The sequence below is a fragment of the Heterocephalus glaber genome, unplaced genomic scaffold (assembly GCF_053883595.1).
Source record: "Heterocephalus glaber isolate CG9 unplaced genomic scaffold, H.glaber_assembly_v1.0 deba00000818, whole genome shotgun sequence".
In the NCBI taxonomy this organism is placed as follows: Eukaryota; Metazoa; Chordata; class Mammalia; order Rodentia; family Bathyergidae; genus Heterocephalus; species Heterocephalus glaber.
In genome coordinates this window covers 7,191,105-7,213,651 of record NW_028258164.1, presented here as the reverse complement: position 1 = coordinate 7,213,651, position 22,547 = coordinate 7,191,105, and the positions used below count along the sequence as shown (strand labels likewise).

The 22,547-nt window shown below is 37.8% G+C and overlaps 2 protein-coding genes across 6 annotated transcripts in view; one reads left to right on the top strand and one right to left on the bottom strand.

The window, feature by feature from the left end:
* Znf484 (zinc finger protein 484) overlaps positions 1–17,556 on the top strand; it is a 28,062-nt gene extending 10,506 nt beyond the window's left edge. For 2 of the 4 annotated variants that reach the window (XM_087207584.1, XM_087207585.1), the window contains 2 exons: positions 9,549–9,675; positions 14,063–17,556. In XM_087207584.1, coding sequence (XP_087063710.1) covers positions 9,549–9,675; positions 14,063–16,269 — 2,334 coding nt within the window. In that variant the 3' untranslated portion in view covers positions 16,270–17,556. Of the gene's footprint in view, positions 1–9,548; positions 9,676–9,924; positions 10,021–14,062 lie in introns of all 4 variants that reach the window. The other 2 variants (XM_087207583.1, XM_087207586.1) reach the window with 2 other exon arrangements.
* Positions 17,557–20,458: 2,902 nt separating this feature from the next.
* Positions 20,459–22,547, bottom strand: part of Slc71a2 (solute carrier family 71 member 2) — a 78,515-nt gene continuing 76,426 nt past the window's right edge. For both annotated transcript variants that reach the window (XM_013065226.3, XM_013065225.3), the window contains one exon: positions 20,459–22,466. In XM_013065226.3, coding sequence (XP_012920680.2) covers positions 22,212–22,466 — 255 coding nt within the window. In that variant the 3' untranslated portion in view covers positions 20,459–22,211. The remainder of the gene's footprint in view (positions 22,467–22,547) is intronic.

Sequence of the window (22,547 nt, the reverse complement as noted above, 5' to 3'; positions counted from 1 at the left end):
GGAAATCAACATTGTGCTAATCCTAAAAAAAGATAATAGAAGAAAAAAGTATGAATATAGATAGAAATTTGTTTAACAAAACAAACTATTAAAAGTCAGATCTGGCAGTATGTAGAAAGTGGTTTTGTTATAGGGATGGCAGTGTTGGTTCAGCATTGGAAGATCCACCCCCAAAAGTCATCATTTTAACAGAGGAAGGGAAAACGCCATATGATCCTGTCACTAGTCGAAGAAAAAGTATTGGACTAAATTCTACAGCTGTTCATGGTAAAAGCTATCAGGAGACTAGAAGTAGAACAGAACCTTCTCAACAGATTAAAGACAGGTACTCCATACTTCCAATGAGAATGCCTTATATGAATGGAGAAGATACAATGCTTTTTCCTTAAGGTGGGGAACAAGGGCAGATATGCTTACTCTTTGTTTTGTTTTGTTTTTTGGTACCGGGGATTGAACTTGGGACCTTGTGCTTGCGAGGCAGGCGATGGAACCACTGAGCTAAATCCCCGGCCGGGTCTCTTTGTCTGTCCATTAAACTTTGAAACCTAGGCCGAACCAAAATAGTCTGGCAATAAAATGACACAATTAGGATAGGACTGGCAAGGTAGAAGTAAAATCTTTATTTGTAGGTGAAATGATCATCTACAGAGAAAATACTAAGAAATCTCTAGGAGCCCCTAGAACTTGTACTTGAATTTAGCAGGATTAGGAAACACAAGGTATATATAAAAATTCAGGTCTGTGTATACGTGCTATAAATGATAAATTGGATTTTGAAATGTAAAAGTTATGTAGGAGTACAAAGGACCTAGAAAAGTTTTTTTAAAAAGGACAAAAAACAGTGTTGGAAGACATTTAGTACCTAATTTTAAGACTTCTTCTAAAGCTACAGTAATCAAGGCTGTGTTGGTGTAAGGAAAGACATACAGATCATTGGAATAAAACAGAGAATCTAGAAATAGAACCATGCATATATGGTCCACTGAGTTTTAAAAGATTATTTAACATTAGTATTTTATAGATTATAAACTTAATTCAAGAGCCGAGGAAGAGATAATGTTTTCAGTAAATGACACTAGAACACCTGGTATCTGTATATAAAAAATTAACCTCAACCCTTTATTTCCATACATGAAAATAACTTGAAGGGATCTTTGAACCTAAATATGAAAGCCTACAAGTATAAAACTTTAAGAAGAAATTATAAGGGAAAATGTTTATGAATTTAGGGTAGGCAGGAACTACCTAGGATACAAAAAAACATGATGTATAAAAGAAAAAAAATTGATAAATGAGATTCCATCAAAATTTAGAACTTTAAATGACATCATTAAAATGAAAAGTAGTCCTTAAACAGACCATATTTAAAATGCATATAACCTATCACCAGAATATATAAAGAACTCTTATAGCTCATTAATAGACAACCCAGTTAAAAAGTAGACATAAGATGATAAGCAGCCAGTATAGCACAAGGAAAGGTGTGCAACTCTAGAATCAGAAAAATACCAATCAGTACAATAACAAGATTGAATTATACACTCATTAGGGAGATGAAGTTAAAAGTTTTAAAAGCCTTGTCATGACTTTTTCTTTTTGTTGGATTCTCCCCCTTTGCGTTTAATTTGTCACGACCAATGGATTCATTCTGCTGGGTTTCCTGGAGTTGTGATCCTTATTGTCTTTTCCTAGGGTATTGTCTAAAATTTTTGGAGTGCCAGTTTGGTATTCATGAAGTTCCTGAGGTGCTCTTTATCATGAAAGCATCTTATTTCTCCATCAATTTTGAAAGATAGTTTTGCAGGGTACATCAATCTGGGTTGGAGGCTGTTTTCCTTTAGGGCTTGAAATTCATCACTGCAAGCTCTTCTTGCCTTGATGGTTTGTTTTGAGAAGTCTGCTGTGATTCTGATGGGCTTTCCTTTGTATGTGATTTGTTTCTTTTCTCTCACTGCTTGTAGAAGTTTGTTCTTCTGTTGGATTTCTGGAATCCTAATTATTATATGCATGTGTGTAGATTTTTTTTGATCAAGGCTAGCTGGAGTCCTATATGCCTCACTTATCTGTATGTCAGGTTCTTTTCCCCTGCTTGGAAAGTTTTCTGCCATCACTTGTGTGAAGAGTTTTTTTAATATTGTCTGCACTCTCTCCTGTTTCTTCATTGACTCTGATCAGTCTTGTGTTATTCTTCTTTGCATTGTCTAGCAGCTGCTGGATTGATTTCTCATGGTCCCTTAGTATTTTAAAGCAATTTTTCTTTTCCTGGTCACTGCTTGTAATGCTATCTTCTATATCTGAATTCTGTCCTCACATTGGTTCATTCTGCATTGCAGACTTTCGATGGAGTTTTTACTCTCCTGGAAATCTGTTTGCATCTGTTTTATGGATTCCGTTTGTTTCCTACTTTGAGATTCCATCATGTTCCTCAGATCCTCTATTTTTTTATCTGTTTCCTCTCTAGATTTATGAATCATTTCTTGCAGCATGAGCACAATCTTTGCTGTTATCTGAGTAATTATTTCTGATTTCATTTTTCCCAGATCCTCTTTTGTTGCCAGTTCAGAGAGTCCAGGTGGTTGAGTATCAGATTGTTCCATCTCGTTTCCCTTTGAGATTGCTGTAGGTGATGCGGAAGTCTGTTTTTGAGGCTTGTTTATGTGTCTTCTCATTTCCACGGGGGGCGGGGTGCTTCTGGTACCCGCGTGGCTCAGCTTCTCTGCCCTTGGAGTGTGGGATGGTGGCGGGGGAGCTTCCTTCCGGGTGCTGGGACTGGCTCAGCTTCTCTGCTCTAGGAGTGTGGGATGGCCGCAGGTGAGTTTCCTTCTGGGTGCTGGGACCGGCTCAGCTTCTCTGCCCTAGGAGTGTGGGATGGCAGCGGGGAGCTTCCTTCCCGGTGCTGGGACCAGCTCACCTACTCTGCCCTAGGAGTGTGGGATGGCCACTCCTGCTTTTTTCTAGGTGCCTGTTGCATGGCATATTTTTTTCTCTTTTCTTTCTGTTTTTGTTTTTTGTTTGTTTGTTTGAAACAAAGCCTCCCAGTGTAGCCCAGACTGGCCTCAGACTCACTGTGTAACCCAAGCTCTCCTTGATCTAGCGGCAGTCCTCCTGGCTCAGCCTCCCAAGTGCTGGGATTACAGATATATGCCACCATACTCAGCTGGAGTATTGTTTTCATCCTTCAGCTTTCAGTCTTTGAATTTCTTTTGGAGTTAAGTGTGTTTCTTGTATGCAGTATATTGTTGGATCTTGTTTCTTTCTTGATCCATTCTGGTAATCTCTTTCTTTTGATTGATGAATTGAGACCATTCACATTGATAGTTATAACAGATAGGTATTGATATATCTTTGTCGTTGTGCTATTTTCCTTTTGTTGATTCCCTTTCCTTCCCTTCTATTTAATTGTTGGCCTTGCCTGGTAGATTCATTCTGTTGGGATTATTGGAATTGATGACTTTATTGTCTGTTTCTAGAATATCTATCAGAACTTTTTGGAGTGCTAGTTTTGTGGTCATGAATTTCTTCAGGTGTTCTTTATCATAGAAGTATGTTATTGCTCCATAAATTTTGAAAGATAATTTTGTAGGGTACAACAGTCTGGGTTAGAAGTTGTTTTCTATTAGGGCTTGAAATACTTCACTACTTTTCCGAGCTACTTTCTAGGTATAGCTGGCTTGTGACATTTGAGTCTGTCCCAGGAGCCTACCTTTTCTGATAATTAGGGATGAAAGGTTGCAGCCTGTTTGGCCTAGCACCCAGTTCTTTGGTACTGGGCTGTAGTATTGTTTATGGGCCCCAGACAATCTAGGTATTGGGATATAAAGAGGATCAATTGATCACAACACCAATGTCACTTTGGCCAACTTAGTACAATCAGTAATAACTATAGTATCAAACACAAACTGGAAAATGGCAGAGTGTAATAACTAATACTTTGTTACCTTTAACCCTAGGTACAGGATTTATAGTTATATAGCAAGATATAAAACAAATCAGAAAATTAAATACATTAAACATCCCCTGGATAGAGCAATTTACTCCCTTTCACTGTAAATCAGTATTCAGCCATAGTAAGACATAATTAACTACCTATAGATTTATAAGGGTAGGTATTATGGGTGTGGTAATATTAAGAAAAAAGAGCAAAGAAATAGAAAATAAAGCAATGGTAGATGTGAACAATGTGGTAAGATTGATATAGGAGGTTCTGTTAAGGAGTAAAGGGAAATTAGTGGTATTAGATAATAGTAACAGAGATGACCACCTAGGAGCAGGATGAATGAATGATAGGGAATGGAGATTAAATTAGAGGAAAAGAAAACAAGAAAAAATACTAAGGGAACAAGTTGAAAGAGAGAAAGTGAGAAAAGAATGGGATGAGAGAGTAAAAGGAGGACCTATTCAAATAAATAAATCAAAGTAATTATCAAAAGAGGGGGTGGGCCAGGGGTTTAGCTCAGTGGTTGCGCCACCTGGTGCACAAGCGCAAGGACCCAAGTTCAGTCCCCGGTACCAAAAGCAGAAAAAAGGGGGAAAAAAAGAGAGGGCAAAAAAATGGGTGGTAAAACTCCAAACTCTACCAAAAGAAAAAAAAATAGTGAAAAGCCAAAAACATACCAGTAATGAAGAAGAAAAAAGGAGTTCCTATGTATTTTCAGAAGTGTGTTTTCTTCCCAGGTCAGTAGTCTTTATTCTTACAAGTCACTTTCCACTTTGCCCCTTTTTATACTCTGTGAGTTTGTATGGAGATTATTCAGTTCAAGGGGCCCTCTCTCTGGTCCCATGTACTGGACCAGGGAAGGTGTAGGCTTATTTACAAGACTCCTGTTGTGGATTCCTTCTGGTTGGGAATGGAGGCTGATTACCTGATGTATTTTCCAGTGTCTGTGGGACAGGCTCCCAGTATGTGGAAGCTCCTGTAGGTTCTCAGACCTGACTCTCAGTCTAGATGCTCTGAGGAGAAACAAATCTGCTCAGAGGAATACCATGGGCAGATTTGTATAACCCAGTGATGGTGCAGAGCACTGGGTGGTGTCTCGTGGATGTCCAGACTACTGGGCAGAATAGGCAGCCATTCACCCTTGCTGCTTAACCAGGCAGAGGACTAACCGATTATGTCAGGTAGGGACTGTGTCTGGAGCTCTCGCTGAACACAGGGTGGAGACTCTGCTGTGCCCTGGGTGCCTGGAACACCCATGTATAAACCCTAGTTGCCCAGGGGCTGGTTTTAGATGTCAGATAGAGACTCCGGCGGATCTAGGATTGGAGCAGGGCAGTGAGAAATCTGTGTAGGATCAAGTGAGCCCTGGGTGCTTAGTATGGATTCAAACCAGACCAGTGTTAGCTCTGTGTGCCAGATGAATGTCCTGGTTTGCCTGGGATAAACTGAAGGCTCCTAGTGGTGACTCAGGTGTACTTGGGGTCCAATATTGAAGACTCCCAACACAGGTAGCAGTTGCTTGTTTATCCTCTCAGAGTCTGAAAACAGGTGGGTGGGGGGAGGGAGCAGCTCCTTGGTCATTTGCTCCTGGGGTATGACACCAGGCAAAAAATTCTGCCAGGCTTCAGTATCTTCTGTTTGGAGAGGGTATGATGAAGTAAAGGGCCGTTTATCCCAAATCTATTCTGTGTGGCTTGTCTCTACTGCTCTACTTGGATCCCGCCAGCTAATTGGGATCTTCTCAAAATGGCAGTTCTGGAAAAAAAAAAAATGGCAGTTCTGGTATTGGTTGTGGGCTGAGACCCCATGAGCAGTCCTGTCAGACTGCTTCACTTCTTTCAAACTCCTATGCATATGTTTTGTTTGATCTACAAGTCTCTTCTTTCAGATTGAGTTGTTACATCAGGGTATATTTTCCTTCCCTTCTTCCAATTACCTGTGTTTTTAGTTGATCTTCTCTGAGTCTCTCTGATGTGACTCCTCTATTCAGTCATGTTAGATCCCCCCTTTTCAATTTCACTGATTTCTGCTCTTACTGATTTCCCTCCTTTTGTTTGCTTTGAGCTTATTTTAATCTTTTCTTTCTAGTTTCTTGACAAACGATCTTAATGATTGATTTGAAAAGTTTCTAATGCAAGGCTTTAGTACTATGAAGTTTTTTCTTATCACTGCTTTAATTGCATCCTAAAAATTTTGACATTTTTAATTTTTATTCAATTCAGCATAGTTTTTTTATTTCCCCAAAACTTCCTCTTTGACTCAATTATTTTGAGTTTGTGCTGTTTAGTTTCCAAGTGCCTGGAGATTTTCCAGTTACCTTTCTGCTACTGAGTTGTCCTTTAAATTCATTGTGTTGAGAAAATATACTCTGTATAGTTTCAGTTATTTTTAAATTTGTTGAGATTTGTCTGGATATTCTAATAATTATCAAGAGAGATGTTGAAGTCTCCAACCACAACTGTGGATATGCCTGTTTCTCCTTTTAGTACTGCCAATTGTTGCTTCTTAAATTTTGCAGCTTTGTTTGGTACTTGACACATTTGGGATTGTTATGTTGTCTTAGTGAATTGATCCTTTTGTCATTTTTATTATGGTCTGAATGTTTTTGTCCATCAAGCCTTCAGATATTGAAACCCTAACCTCCAATGGTATTTGAAAGTATGGTCTTTAGGAGGTAATTAGCTTAGTATCCTTTGAAGAGGAAGAGAACAGAGTTTATTTCCTATTTGCCATAACATACAGGAAGGCAGCCATTTGTAAACCAGGAAGTGGGGCGTTGTCAGTCACTGTGAGGATCTTAATCTTAGACTTCTAATCTTCAGAACTATTGGAAAGAAATATTTGTTACTTAAGCCTCCCACTCTATCATATTTGTTAAAGCAACCTTAGCCTAAGACATTACGTAATGTTCCTGTTAATTTTCTTTCCTCTGAAGTCTATTTTATTTTACATGAATATAAGCATTCTTGCTTTCTTTTGATTAATGTTTGCATGTTATATATTTATAATAATGTACTAAGACTGTAATAACAAATTACCATAAGAGGGAGCTTAACACAACAGAAATTTATTCCTTTACAGTTTTTGGAGGTAGAAGTACAAAATCAAAGTATTATCGGGGCCATACTCTGTCTTGTACCTTCTAATGGTTGCTGGAAATCCTTGGTGTTCCTTGGCTTGCAATTGTGTTAACTCCTATTGTCTTCATTGTCACATGGTCATCTTCCCTCTGTGTGTGTCTTCATGTGGCATTTTTTCTCTAGAGAGCCTAAACAGAGCCTATTTTATTTTCACTGGATGTGAATTCCATAGTGACAGTTCTTTCCTTTCAGCACTTGAAAAGTGTTGTGCCACTTCCTTTTGATTTCATAGTTTGTGGTGAGAAATTCACTCTCATTCAAATGATTGCTTCCGTAAGGTAATATGCGTTTTCTCTCTGACTGCTTTTAGGTTTTTCTTGAATTTGGTTTTCATATATGTATATGATGTACATGGGCATGGATTTATTTGATTATTTATTTATTTGATTATTCCTGTTTGAGACTTTCTCATCTACTTGAATCTGTAGACTTTTGCCTTTTGCTGAATTTGGGAAGTTTACTAGCTATTATTTCTTGAATCTTACTTTTTTTTCCTTCCTTCTAAGACTCTAGTGAAATGATTGTTAGACCTCCTACTATTGTCTATAGATCTCTTAGGCAGTGGTGGTTTTTCTGTGTATTTCTTTCTATTCAGACTGGATAACTTCTATTGATCTATCTTCAGGGTAACTAATTCTTTCCTTTGGATCTTCAGTCTGCTCTTAAGATCATTCAGTGAGGGCTTAAATTTCAGTTATTGTACTTTTCAGTTTGGTTCTTCTCTACTCCCTCCAACCCCTCCAAGTGCTGGGGATCAGTCTCAGGTCCTCACACTTGCTAGGTAAGCACTCTATGACTGAGCTATTACCCCACCACCACCACCACCACCTGGTTCTTTTTTATATCTTCTGCTTCTTTGCTGAGACTTTCTGTGTTTCTATTTATTTCAAGCATATTTACAGCTACTTGTTGGATTATTTTTATGTTAGCAACTTTAAATCCTTGTCAGATAATTCCAGCATCTATTTCATCTAGTGTTGGCGTCTGTTGAAGATCCTTTCTCACTGGATTTGAGATTTTCTTACTTCTTTGATATGAAGAATAATTTTGATTTTATTCAAGACATTTTAGTAATATTACTTTATAAGACTGTACTTTATCTTTAAATCTTGTGTTTTAGCAAGTAGTCAACCCATTTAGGTTCAGTATCCTGGTCTGTTTTTAATGGGCTATAGTTCATATATTACTTTCATTTTCTAAGTCTTTGTGGGCCTATTCAGGTCTCTGATCTTCAGTTTGGACATTTTCTGTTTACTTTTTTTCGAGTTCAATAATTCTGAATTTTTCTGGTAAACCTAGTTAATTATTCTTAATTTGAGATACTGAATTTCTCAATTTTTTAATATTCTGAGGGGAGAATGGCCAGGTGCTTCCTTCTCTTGGTTTTTTTTCTGTCACCCAGATACAACCTTCTATTGAAAAAGTAGCTTCATAAGTCAGCTTAAATCTTAAGTGTTTTTTGTTCTCCGATATTAGCCCTTGTTACCTCAGCATATTTCTTGTAGTTTCCAACAGGTGATTTCAGTATTTCATCTGGCTTGTATAATTATTCTTGGAAGAAGCACTGGATACACACTCCTACACCCTGTCTGGAAATGACAGTGCCTCAGAAGAGCCTTCCCTTTCATTAGAATATATATTTCATTGATTTTTAATATAGTTGTTGAGTTGTGCAGCCATTATCACAGTCAGTTTTAGAAAGTTTTCTTTACCCCTTCCAAAAAAACTTAACTGTTTTTAGCTGTCACTTTCAAATCCTTCCATTCCTCCCAGTCCTAGACAACCACTAATCTACTCTGTCTCAATTGATTTGTCTATTCTGGGTATCTCATATAAATGAAATCATGTAACATATAGAATTTTGTGGACTTGCTTCTTTTAGTTTTATCAAGATTAATGCATTCACAGCATGTATCAGTGCTTTATTTTCTTTTTAATCAATGAATACTATTGTATGGAGATACAACATTTTCTTTATTGTTGACAGACATTTGGGTTGTTTCCATTTTTAGATGTTAAGAATAATGGTGTGAGCACTCATACATAAGTTTTGTGTAGATATTTTTGTTTCCGTTTTATTTCTGCCTAGAAGTATAGCTAGCTGGTGGGTCATATCCTAAGACTCTTTAACTTTTGGAGGGTTGCCTGACAGCTTCCCCTTTGCACCATTTTATATTCCCACCAATACTCTATGCAGGCTTCAACTAAGTTGCCTAGACTGGCCTTGAACTTGCAAAAGTCCTTCTGCCTCTGCCTCCCAGAGTGCAGGGATTACAGGAATAGGCAATCAGCTAGCACATAGATTTTTAAAAAGAATATTATCAATATTTCAGAAGGACTAGCATGAGAAGTTTTAAAGGATTTCATTTTTTCTTCAAAATAACAGCATAATATGTAGGTGTTTAGATCGCTTGCTACAACCTTGATCCTTCCCCTTGAATTTGAATTCCCCTTGGAATTTGTTTTCACAGAGAGCAGTATCCTTTGAGGATGTAACTGTAGACTTCAGCAGGGAGGAGTGGCAGCACCTGGACCTTGCCCAGAAGAGCCTGTACAGGGATGTGATGCTGGAGAACTATTTCAACCTAATCTCAGTGGGTGAGCTCAGCCCTGCAGATATATATATAACAGGCTGTGCCTGTGTTACTTTATTTTCTTTCTTGGTGCCCTTTCTGAAATCTGTGGGTTTTCTGAGCCATGTGGAAAGGCTGTAGGATATCTGGAGAGTTTAATAGTCTCTTGGATTCTGTGAATATACCTTTGTCCAGTGAATTTTTCTGGAAAGCATGTGGCATGCTTCATTGTATTGCCTCTGAAACCAAGTCCTCTGTTGTTTCCTGTTGATAGGGTGTCAGGTTCCCAACCTAGAAGTCATCTTTAGCTGGGAGCCAGGAGAAGAGCCATGTTCATTGGGAAGTGAAAACTCAAGTCAGAGCTATCCAAGTGAGTAAGGAACCAAGAGCAGGGAAGACAGTGTGGTTCACCTAAGGTTGTGCCACCAGGCGCTGGCCACTTTAAAGTGCCAATAATATGGCTCTTCTGCTTATGGTCTGAACTTTCAAACTGGATAGAGTTAATGTTGGTCTCTTGGACATCTAAATACTGTCCCCCACCGCCTATACTGGGGTGTTCTTTATATCCAACTCTACATCATCTTGCTTTCTTGATTTTTTTTCTTAACTTTCCCTAGAAAATTTTTATTCTTTCTACCTCCCTCAGGGCTTTAGATCCTTTTCATATTCATAGACCTGAATTCTTAATGAAAATCAGTGTGGGTCACTGGTAAGCTTTAAAAAACAAAAAACAGGAGGGGTAGGGGAAAGGAAAGAAGGGAATGGAATTGATATGAGAAAATGGAAAAATGGAAACAAAATCTTTGCAAATAGGGAGGGATGGAGGGATTGAAGGGAGGGCAGGGCAAGGGTGAAAAATAAGAACCAAGAGAGATTATGTAAAGGTGCAAATTTCCAATGATGAATGTCAGTATATTGTATACCTAAAATGTACCAATGATTAGAATGAATAATTGATAATGCAAAATAGGAAGAAAAGGTCCAAAGGGGTAGGGGTGGTGGGAGGGGCAGGGGAAAGGAAAGAAGGGAAAGGAAAAATGATGAGAAATGGAAAAAATGGAAATAAAGTCTTTGTAAATAGGGAAGGGTGGAGGGGGTGAAGGGAGGGCTAGGAATGGGGAAAAAATAAGAGCCAAGATGTATCATGTAAAGGTACAAGTTCCCAATGAGAAATGTAAATGTTTTGTATACCTAAAATGTACCAATAAAAGAATTTAAGTAATAAAAAAACACCAAAAAAGGAGTGTGCTACCACTGAGCAACATCCCTATCCATTTTTAAAATTTTTAAATTTTTACTTTGAGACAGTCTCACTGAGTTGCCCAGTGTGACCTCAGACTTGCAATCCTCCTGCCTCTGCCTCCCAAGTAGCTGGAATTATAGGCATGCTACCACCATGTTCAGCTAAGATGGGTTTATTTTATAATCTCCCCATGCCTCTCCTCTAATTGTTGACTTTGAGAGCACTATGAACATCTTCTTCCTACTTAACTAGTACAATACAACACTGACTTGATCTTTCTAAATTATTTATTTAAATATTTCACAAGAAGCCTTTGTACCTCAAGTGCAGGAGATTGAGTTAATTATAATCTTAGTTTACAGCCAGTGTCATCATCATTGTGTTTGAGGTCCCCCTCTCATTTTAATCCCCACTCCCCATATTCATTTTTATCCTTCCCAGAGGCAGCTGCTCTCTTATATGGTATCTTTGGATTGTGAGGTATTGACAGAATCTAAGTGGTAGATAAAAATATTTAGTATAATGCACAAAGGCTGACATTTTAAAGATTTCATATAGTTATCTTCTGTTTTTAATTACCGTCTCTGGCCCTCTGAATTGCTCTCAGGAGAAAAATTTTAAAATCCTTCTGAAATAAAGCAAAACAACCTCCTCTGCCTATAAATTAAAGAATTTAATTTTACTAAATATTTTCTATAGAAACATTTTTTTAGAAGTATGGGTCAGCTGACCACAGTGATGCATACCTGGAATCCTAGCACTTAGAAGCAGTGAACTAGAAATTCAACACACCACATTTTGGACTTGTTTGAAAAAAAAAGAAAAAGAAACTGAGTAAGATACATACACTACCATTTTCATAAATTAAAAACAATTTAGATTCTGTAAACTAAGATTATAATTAACTCAAAGCATAAGCTAAGAAAATTATAGAATTTGACATGTATATTTGAATTCATTAAGACAGTAGACTGTAGTGACTAGTGAGGAGACAACTTGCATATGTACATTTTATTGGCCTGGATTTTGACTGTATTTTATTGAATGAGTAACCAAAACAGTGACAACAGAGGAATTATATACAAATAAATTTTTAACTCGAGCACTTTTTGTATTGAGTGTTATTAGTAGTAACGTAAAAGCTGTCAGTCATAGCAGGGGGTTTGTAAGCTAAAGGAAATAAAAAGTTGCAGAAGGTCAGATTCTGTGTGTAAAACTCAAGTGTCGAATGTCCTCAGGATTAATGAAAGTTATCAGTATGTGCGAGTGAAAGTGCAGTGTAGCAGTTAAAGAGCATGTTTGGAGGACAAGGCAGTGTCCTCATGTAATAAAATAAGCTCAGGCTGCCAGTATTCAAGACTCTGTTGGAACAAGATAATATAGTTGAATTTATACACAAATTGTCACTGAGAATCTACTGTGCCTTATACAGTGTTCTGGGATTTGGAATGTTCGTATGATTTGGGGCAAGAATATTAAGAATAAATACTAGAATAAAGCCATGTTCCTGTAACTCAGAGACACCAAGGAACAGTGAGTTAAAGAGTAAACATTTACCCCTTGCACGGCAGCTCCAAGGTGAGTGGCTCAGGTTCTGCCAGGTGACTGCAGTGGCCTTTCAGGGACAGAGTTTCTAGGAAGTCATTGCAGCACCATCACCTCCAGTATGCGCATGCCGCGGTCTGCTATTTGTTATCATTGAAAACCCTAAAGACTGCCATCACCACCCTAGGCCAGAGCTTGGGAAACCTTTTCTATAGCCCTCAGCAGTAAGTATTTTAGGCTTGTGGGCCATATGCTTGTTGTCATAACTATTCATGTTTGCTGTTGTAACCACAGAGCAGCTGTAGACAATACATCAGTGAATGAATGTTGCTACGGTCTAATAAAAACCTTTTAGGATGCTGAAATTTGAATTTTTAATAATTTTGGGGCAGGGGTACTGGGGATCAAACTCTGGTCCTTGAGCTTGCTAGGCAGGCGGTGGAACCACTGAGCTAAATCCCCGGCTCAGTGAAGTGTTATTCTTACGTTTTTGTTTTCCAGCCACTTAAAAAAACGTAAAAGCCATTCTTAGGTTTTGGGTTGAAGGCCTGGGTTTTGGCCCAGCGATCTAGTGTTCTGATACCTGCCCTAGGGCAATGCTGGCTGGATAGAGCTGGTTGCTGCCAAGTCTGAAATGTTCAGTGGAAATAAAAGGTTTGTGAGAGATTTATACTCACTTCCTTAAGACTTTGGGCTTATCACAGCAAATGTAAATTTTACTCTCATTTGATTGGTAAGAACTAAGTTACTTGGTCCTACCTAATGTACAAATGAGACTGGACAAACCTAGTGTTATGAGTTAGCCACGTACTTGGCCACAAGATAATACTATACAGAAAAGGGACAGATTTGATGGATGACTTTCAGCCTCAGATGTGTGGCCCTTTCTCCTGTTGTTTCTTACTGGATACATGTCATCTGTACCCTAAACTAGGGATGAAGAGCTGGATTATAGACATACAGTTTACCCTTTGGCTGAGTCAAGAAGACTGAGGCCACAATAGTTTCACTATAAACATAAATAAGTTGGTATTTAGGGCACAGTAGTTAAGAGATAAGACACAACTCAGGAAGATAGAGTTCACAGATGAAGAATAAGATTCTAGACTCAGAAATATGTCTTTTAGGGCCTGGAGGTATAGCATAGTGGTAGAATGCATGGTTAGCATGCGTGAGGCCAGATTTGTTCTTTAGCACCCCCTCTCCCCAGTATTAACCTTCCTTTAAGATTACAGACTTGCCACTTTTTTTCTGGCACTCCCCTCACTTCTACATTTGCTTGCATTTGAGTCTTTTCCTTCTTAATAAACATTTGATTTGGGTGATTATTAAACTCTTATAGTTCAGTTTCCTCATCTGTAGAGACTTTGATACCAGTAGGAAAAGATTGTGATAAAATTTAAATGAGTTAATATAGAGGTTACAATAGTACATCTAAATGCTATTATTTATCATAAGGTAAATATGCTGTTAATTTTATTAATATATTATATTAGATATCATATTTTTATATTTATAAAAGCCTCTCCCTTTTCTCTGTTTACCCTGAATCAATTCATTGTATCAGTCCTTCTATCTTCCATTAATTGTTCTTTTTATCAGTTTTATCTTTTCTCTTTTATAGGTGGAAATACTGGTTTTGAGATTTTACAACAGGAATTGTCTGAAGAATTGTTTTTCCAGTCTGAGATAATTCATCTCTTTATAAGAGACTTAGAATTGTGGAAAGATGATAAATGGAAAGGGAGATATGAGGAAAACCAGAACAAACAAAGTCATGTTGCCTTCACCAACAAGGCAACACCAGCTAATGAGCTAGACTGTGAGGACACAGGAAAAATGGTTCCTGTACATACATACCTTGTTACTTCAAGAAAAGGATTCCACCATAGCAGCACATTTGGAAAAAGTTTGAAACCTATTGCAAGCTTATATCATCATAATAGAAACGATGCCACAGAAAATCTTGGTAAGATTATTGGATATGGTGATATGTTTACTCCTATTAATTCTCATCCAGAAATGAATATATGTGAAGCTAATCAGTGTAAGGAACTTCTGAGCCCTAAGCAACATCTTATTCAATGTGAAAAAATTCATTCTGAGGAGAATTTATGTTTGTTTTCTGACTTTGTAAAAGATTTCACCCAGAAGTCATCTCTACTTTCATGTCTGAGTATATATGCTGAAGAACAGCAAAAGTGCAGCAAACAGACAGTCTTCACTCAGAAGCCCCAGCATACTGTACCTCAGAGGGTCTTTACTGGAGAGAAACCCTTTATGCCCACTGAATTTGGAAAGGATTATTCCCTCAGGTCAAATAATCAGAAAACTCATAATGAAGAGAATTACTATAAATGCAGTGAGTATGGAAGAGGCTGTATCCAGAAGTCTGATCTGTTCAGTTGCCAGCAAAATCTTAATGGAGAAAAAAACTATGAATATGGTCAATGTGGGAAAAACTTTTCTCAGAATTCAAAACTCACTGTACATAAGAAAGTTCCTACCATAGGGAAGCACTTTGAATGCACTGAATGTGGAAAAGCCTTTACAAGGAAATCAACACTAAGTATGCATCAGAAAATTCATACAGGAGAAAAACCCTATGTATGTACTGAATGTGGGAAGGCTTTTATCCGAAAGTCGCATTTCATCACACATGAAAGAATTCATACTGGAGAGAAGCCCTATGAATGCAGTGACTGTGGGAAATCTTTTATAAAAAAGCCACAACTCCTTGTGCATCAGCGGATTCACACAGGAGAGAATCCCTTCATCTGTTCAGAATGTGGGAAGGTCTTCACTCACAAGACAAATCTCATTATACACCAGAAAATTCATACCGGGGAGAAACCTTATATATGTACTGAATGTGGGAAGGCCTTTACTGATAGGTCAAATCTCATTAAACACCAAAAAATTCACACTGGAGAGAAACCCTACAAATGCAGTGACTGTGGAAAATCATTCATCTGGAAGTCACGGCTCAGGATCCATCAGAAGTGTCACAGTGGCGAGAGGCATTATGAATGCAGTGACTGTGGGAAGGCATTCATTCAGAAGTCAACACTCAGTATGCATCAAAGAATCCACAAAGGAGAAAAACCCTATGTTTGCACTGAATGTGGGAAGGCCTTCTTCCACAAGTCACACTTTATTACACATGAGAGGATTCATACTGGAGAGAAACCCTATGAATGCAGTGGCTGTGGGAAATCCTTCACTAAAAAATCACAACTCCATGTTCATCAGCAGATTCATACCGGAGAGAAACCCTATAGATGTGCTGAATGCGGAAAGGCATTCACAGACAGATCAAACCTCTTCACACACCAGAAAATTCACACTGGAGAGAAACCCTATAAGTGTAGTGACTGTGGAAAAGCCTTCACTCGAAAGTCAGGCCTCCATATGCATCAGCAGTCTCATACTGGAGAAAGACATTATGAGTGCAGTGACTGTGGGAAAGCCTTTGCAAGAAAATCAACACTCATTATGCATCAGAGAATTCACACAGGAGAGAAACCTTATATTTGTACCGAATGTGGGAAATCCTTCATCCAGAAGTCACACTTGAATAGACATAGGAGAATTCATACCGGAGAGAAACCCTATGAATGCAGTGACTGTGGGAAAGCCTTCATTAAGAAGTCACAGCTCCATGAGCATCATCGAATTCACACAGGAGAGAAACCATATATTTGTGCTCAATGTGGAAAGGCCTTCACCATCAGATCAAATCTTATTAAACACCAGAAAATCCATACTAAACAGAAGCCCTATAAGTGCAGTGACTTGGGGAAAGCCTTAAACTGGAAGCCACAACTTTGAAGTCAACTCAGTATAAATCAGAAGTCTGATATTGTACAGTGCCCAACACCACAATCATGGCATGGTGATACAAAGAAATCAGAGGCTACAGCTTGAACAAGAAGCAGGAGGTAACCATGGCCCACCTACCACCTTCAGTCTAGTCACAATGAATATCTGCATCATATAGCTGATATTCATTATACATCTGGGGTGATCCTTTGGAGAAAGTATCTAGTAAGCAATGTGTCATAGTCATACTTGGTTACTTGACAGATTGATAGGCCCTGAAAATAATAGTAATAATGCAAAAGGTGGATGATATGGTACATCCCTACAATCCTGGGTACTCGGGAGCCTGAGCCAGGAGGTTCAGCTGACCCCAGGAATTTGAGACCAACCTGGGTAACATGTAAAATGTAAAGAGATGACTTACAATCTCTCTTTTCTTTCAGTAAACACCTGTATAAAGTCAGGGCTGTTGAGTTTTTTATGCCTTTGCTGGCAAAAACTTTGATTTTATGCCTTTGGTGGTATTGACCCCCCCAAAAAAAAGTGGTAAGAAAATTTTCATTGAGTCCCCTAACGATTCTGAGATCAAGGCAGAAGTTAGTTATGTCTGTAATGAGAAGAAAATGGAAGGTTTTGTGAAATTTGACACTAGGGACTCTACTTTTCTTTTGGGAAATCATTATTTATTGTTTTTAGCACTTACTGGTGTATGCTGTGGCACTGGGTTCCAGGATATCTCAGTGGGGTTCCTGCCTATATCCCAGCATTGATCAGTGATGTGAGCAGCAATCTTGTAGCTACTTCTCACCTCAGAACTGGCCCTTGGGTCACAGAACTTAGCCACAGGATCACAGTACTTAGACACAGGGTCCTAGATTTAGGTAATAACACTTTGGATCCTCAACTGTTTTTCATAAGAAACTGCACTTTCTTAATGATTTCTGTTTGAAGATGGGACAAATTAAGAAAAATGGATTCCAAACCTAGAATTCCTTGCCTTCAGTTTTGTTAGTACATTTTCTTTTTTTAGTACCAGGAATCGAACTTGGGACCTTGCACTTGCGAAGCAGGCGCCAGAACCACTGAGCTAAATCCCAGCCCGTTAGTACATTTTCTGTACATTCATTGCAGGCTAGATTACAATGGGGCACAGTTGTCTTCCATTTTAGCTTATATTCATATAAGACAAAATATAGTTCAATGTTTGGAAAAGTACTCTTCCTGTTCACTCCATTCTTTACAAATTAATTGTATTTAATCAGATACTGGAATAAATGTCATAATTGTGCAGAATAATTCTGAATTTGTCTCTTATTTAAAACTCATTTTTGTTTTACATATTCTGAGTCTTTTTTAACATACATTCAAATTTAGAATTGGTATTGTTTTCCTAATTAATTGGAACTTCATCATTATGAAGTGTCTCTAGTGATGCTTTTTGACATAAAATGCACTATGTCAGATAATGAATACACTATGCATACTTCCTTGTTAAAGGCTAATGTAAATTTATACTCAAACCACTTCTGATCAAGGGAAGGAGTTAGAACATTAACCGCATGTTTTCCCTTCTTGACTTACAGTATTGATGTCATACATTTGCCTTCTGTATGTAACTGATATAACCAATCATTTTTTTTGTATTGTGTGTTTACTGGTGACACATTCTACTTTTATTTGTTGGAGAGTCACTACCTTTTTTTCTTTTTTTTTTGTACCGGTGATCAACCCAGGGCCTTATATATGCCAAGTACATACTACCCATGAGCTATATCCGCAGGCCTTGGCTTTATTTTTGAAGGATACTTTTAGTATAAAATTCTAAGTTGCACTTATTATTAATATTTTGGAGATATTTACTATAGTCTGTCTCCTACTGAAAAGTAAGCTGCCAGTATAATTACCTTTGAAATACCTTTTTTTTTTTTTTTGGTCTCCTTTAAAGTGTATCTCTTTGGCTTTTGCTTTGAATAGATGTGTTAAGGTATTATTTTCTGTGTACTTACCTGCTTGGTGTTTCAGTGATTCTAGTGATTCTTTAATATGTGGTTTGTGTTTGTGTGTGTTCATGCTTGCATATGAAATTCCTAGATATTATCTGTTCAAATTGTACATCTGCTTTATTTTTTGGTTTCTTCTAGAGCTAATCTTTTTATCTAGCTGCTCTATTGACCTGTTTCTGTTGGTGGTGTTTTACTTGAATTTTGGTAATGTCATCCATATATCTGGTGATTTTATAAATCAACTGCCAGACATTACCTATTAAAACTGTAGTGATGGATGTCTAGATGTTGTCTTCTTACAGAGAAGATTTGCCTTTGTTTTCAACAGGCGACCAGGCTGGGGATAGTAGCCTTCCCTGATTGCCTTTATCTAATCATGTGTTGAGGTTGTGAAATGAGACATTAGCACTGGGAGGGCTTGTATATTTTTTCACCCTTTTTTTAGGGGATACCTGCAGAAATCAGGCCCTTTTGCCTTGAAAGGACCTAAATTCCAGTATTTGTCTCTTCATTTCCATGAGTTTGTAAACAACTCACCAGCCTTTCTTGCCCTGTTTGCCTTAAAAATTAGGTAACAACTCTTAGTAATAAACTATCTCAAATTCTAGAGACTATGTCTTATCTCTAGTCTTATTCCTGAAATTTCTCACTGCATTTGTAGCTCTTCTGTACCTTCAAAACTTAAATATTTTTAAGACTTTTTTTCAACCTTAATTTTTAGTTCTCAAAAGACATACTGGTTTGTACCACCAACTCTGCCATTAACAGATCATTTCAGTTCATTGAGATAGTTGTTCCAACCTAATGAGTCCAGAATCCCAAAATTTATTTTTAAATTACCAAAATTACTGACTTAGAGATAAAAATAGTCCAATTTACAACATTATTTTAAAGACTTTACAAGCTGTGATATAAGAAAATTACCTCTGGTGGTGTCCCAAGTTCGATCCCCGGTACCAAAAAACAAAAACCCAAGTATAAAATATTTTATACAAAAAGTTGATCATTCTATGCAAAGAAAAATAACTCAAAAATTCAAAATACAAAAGCCTATAATGCTCTCTTGGAGCCAGAGTATGAGGTTGTGACTCAAGGGCTAAGAAGAATGGCTTTTCTCATTCATACCTACTAACCTATCTCTGTAACTTGGAGCATGCTGGGCAAAGTGAGGGGGTAATGCTGCCACAAGGTGACCAGGTGACTCCACTACACTGCCAATTTGATTTTCCTGTGTGTTACTGAGGAAGTTACTCTTGGGTACCCTTACTGATCTGGACTACCAAAGGCAAGCATGGGTTGCTGCCACAAACAGAGAGGGCTATGTCTGGAACCCAGGGGATTCTCTTGAGATGACTTATTTTCATCCCCCTCCCCTCTGCCGAGTCAGGATCCTTTAATCACTGCTGAAAGATACTACAGATGAACTGTCCCTCAGGAGATGCATAAGTCATTTAAAAATATTAGTACAGTGAATCTAACTGCAGGAATTAGTGCAGATGGTTATATAACATTATGACTATTTGGAAATCACTGTTCTACATTTTAGACTGGGTAAAGTGGTAATAACACATAATATTTACCATTTTAACCATTTTTAGGGTATGGCTTAGTGGTATTAAGTAAATTTACATGTTATGCAAATTACTACCACTAAATCCCAGAACTTTCTTGTACTGCAAAATGAAACTCTGTGGCCATTAAGTAACTTCCTATTGCTCCCAGTCCCAGCCTCTGGCAACCACTGTTCTGCCTTCTATCTCTCTTAATGTGACTACTCTAAGTACCTCAAGAGTGAAATTATACAATACTGGTCCTTTCTTATTTCACTTAGCACAATGTCTTCAATGTTCATCCACACTGTACCACATACTAGAATTTCCATACTTTAAAGGCTGAATATTCTATTGTATGCAGTACCACATTTTATCTGTTCATCAGTCCATGGGCACCTGGGTAGTTTCCTCCTATTGGGAACAATGCTACTATAGACATGGGTGTATATGTATGTGTTCTTGACCCTGCTTTAAAATGTTATGTTTTTAATGGAAGATTTTAAATGAACTTAAGATTTTTTCCACTGAAAATACACACATCTTTTACATTAGCTGAAAGATTAACAACTTAATTTAGTTGAAAGCTACCCATAGAAAACCCAAAAGAGCAATCACAATTTTTTTTAAAAATCACAAAAGACGTCAATATATCCATTGCAAATTTATTATGCATTAGGAAGCTTAACCTAAAACCAACAGCAGTAAAAAGATATGTTATTTCTGTCCATGTCTGAACAGGTTTCAAAATATATTTTCTTTTAAATGTATTCAGTCAGTACATAATCCTTTATAAAAGTTGTATATATTTTTTCTGTCAATACCTTCATTACATTTATAAATACAAGATTTACACAGCACTCCATCAAAAAAAATTAAAACCCTTACAAATATCTACATATATTTCATACCTATAAAACTTTCAAAGGAGTGCTTTGTTAAATTGGAAGGCCCTAGTTAATGGTCCATTTACTGTGCAGCAAAATACATATAAATCTGTAAAGTTGTCTTTGTCCATAAAACATCTCAAAAAATTAGCAAGACACTTGTGAAACTGGACTTCACTAAACCCTCATATTTTATAAAGGAATTTAATGTGCATATCCCATGAGATTCAGAAGTCTGATAAAGAGATTGCGATAAAGATTAACTGAAAACAAATGCATACTACATAGCAGTTAAGGCAGGTGTGTGATGGATGAGAAAAACTGAGGAGGACTTGGGAGATGTGGGAAAAAGCAAATAGTAATAATGTATTACAAGAGAACTGAGATATAAACTCCACTGGTGCGCAGTAACTAACTCTCAGCCTCTCAGGAATGTTCAAATTATTAAAACCTTTCTTAGAAGTTTAGTCCTCCATTTCTTTGTTGCTATTAGAAGACTTTTTTTTTCTTTTTTTGGAGACAGGTGGTCTTGCAGTGTTGCCCAGGCTGGCCTTGAATTCACAATACTCCTGCCTTAGCCTCCTAAGTAGCTGGGATTACAGGTGTGCACCATTACACCCAGCTAGATGAAGTTTTGTTTTGCTCTGTAAAATCACTGTGGATCTGACCAGGATGCTAGGTGCAGTAATGTGATTTGCTATTTTAATATGATTTCAATTTGTAAGAAAGATTTCCTTCATCTGCTAAAGATGATCATTAGTCAATATTGTTTATTGAGACAAGCATAGGAAATAGAAAAAAACAAAGGGAGAGTAAAACTATAGTTTTTTGTTTGACCTTTGGACAAAGGCAGTGGATCCCTGATACTGAGTGGTTACTCTCAAGAGTGGCCACTCATCAATACCTGTGGGCTAAAATTTTTGGGTGTCATCCAGAGGAGGAGGAAGGAAGAAAGAAGGGAATCTTTACCTGAAATCTTGCCCAAGATGGCAGTACCACTACAATCCTGCACTTTCTAGTGAAAAGAGTGTAGAAAGAGCACTGTCTCTTACTCCAGTTATTAAAGGAAAGCCGGTTTTTTTGTTTTGTTTTTCTTTTGAGACAGGGTCTCATTGTGTAGTCCAGGCTGGCCTTGAACTTGCTTTGTAGTCCAGGCCAGTCTTGAACTTGTGATCCTCTTGTCTCAGCCTTTGAATGCTGGGATTACAGGCATGTATCACCCTGCCCAGCAGAAAGCCATTTTCTCTGAGAGATACGACCTTTTGTATTTGAGATTCAAAGTTTGGATTCCAGATAATCTTGAGAATGGCACACTATTTGCACACTACTTTGTTCTAATGTACAAACAGAAAAAGAATGGAAAAAAAGAACAAGAGGAGAGAGAGATAGGGGGTAGAAGGAAGAAGGAATCACTTATCAACCTGGCCCCTCCAGCACCATGAAGTCCCCATGTGGTGTGGCTCCCCTGAAGACTCTGAGAGTTGACATCTGCAGAACTCCCCTTCTTCAAGTTATAGCTCAGTACTCTGACTCCCAGGCTCCTCAAAGGAGGAAAGCTCCCAGATGCTGTTGTCTTGCAGCAGTGGTTCAATGTCCTCATCACTGCCCCGTTCTGGGGTGTTGGTCAGGCTACCACTGATGATGCTGTTGCTGTGTTTTTGAGCTCCACTGGCTTTACGGTATTCAGGGATGAATAAGGCAACCAGAAAAGACATAAGAACTATACATGCTCCAAATAAAAATGGTGGGCCTGGGATGACAGCTCCCTGTTGGATGTGAAAAAGAAGACAAATAATTTGGTTAGTCTTTTCAACCTAAAGAACTATACCACCTAAAAGTGAATCATT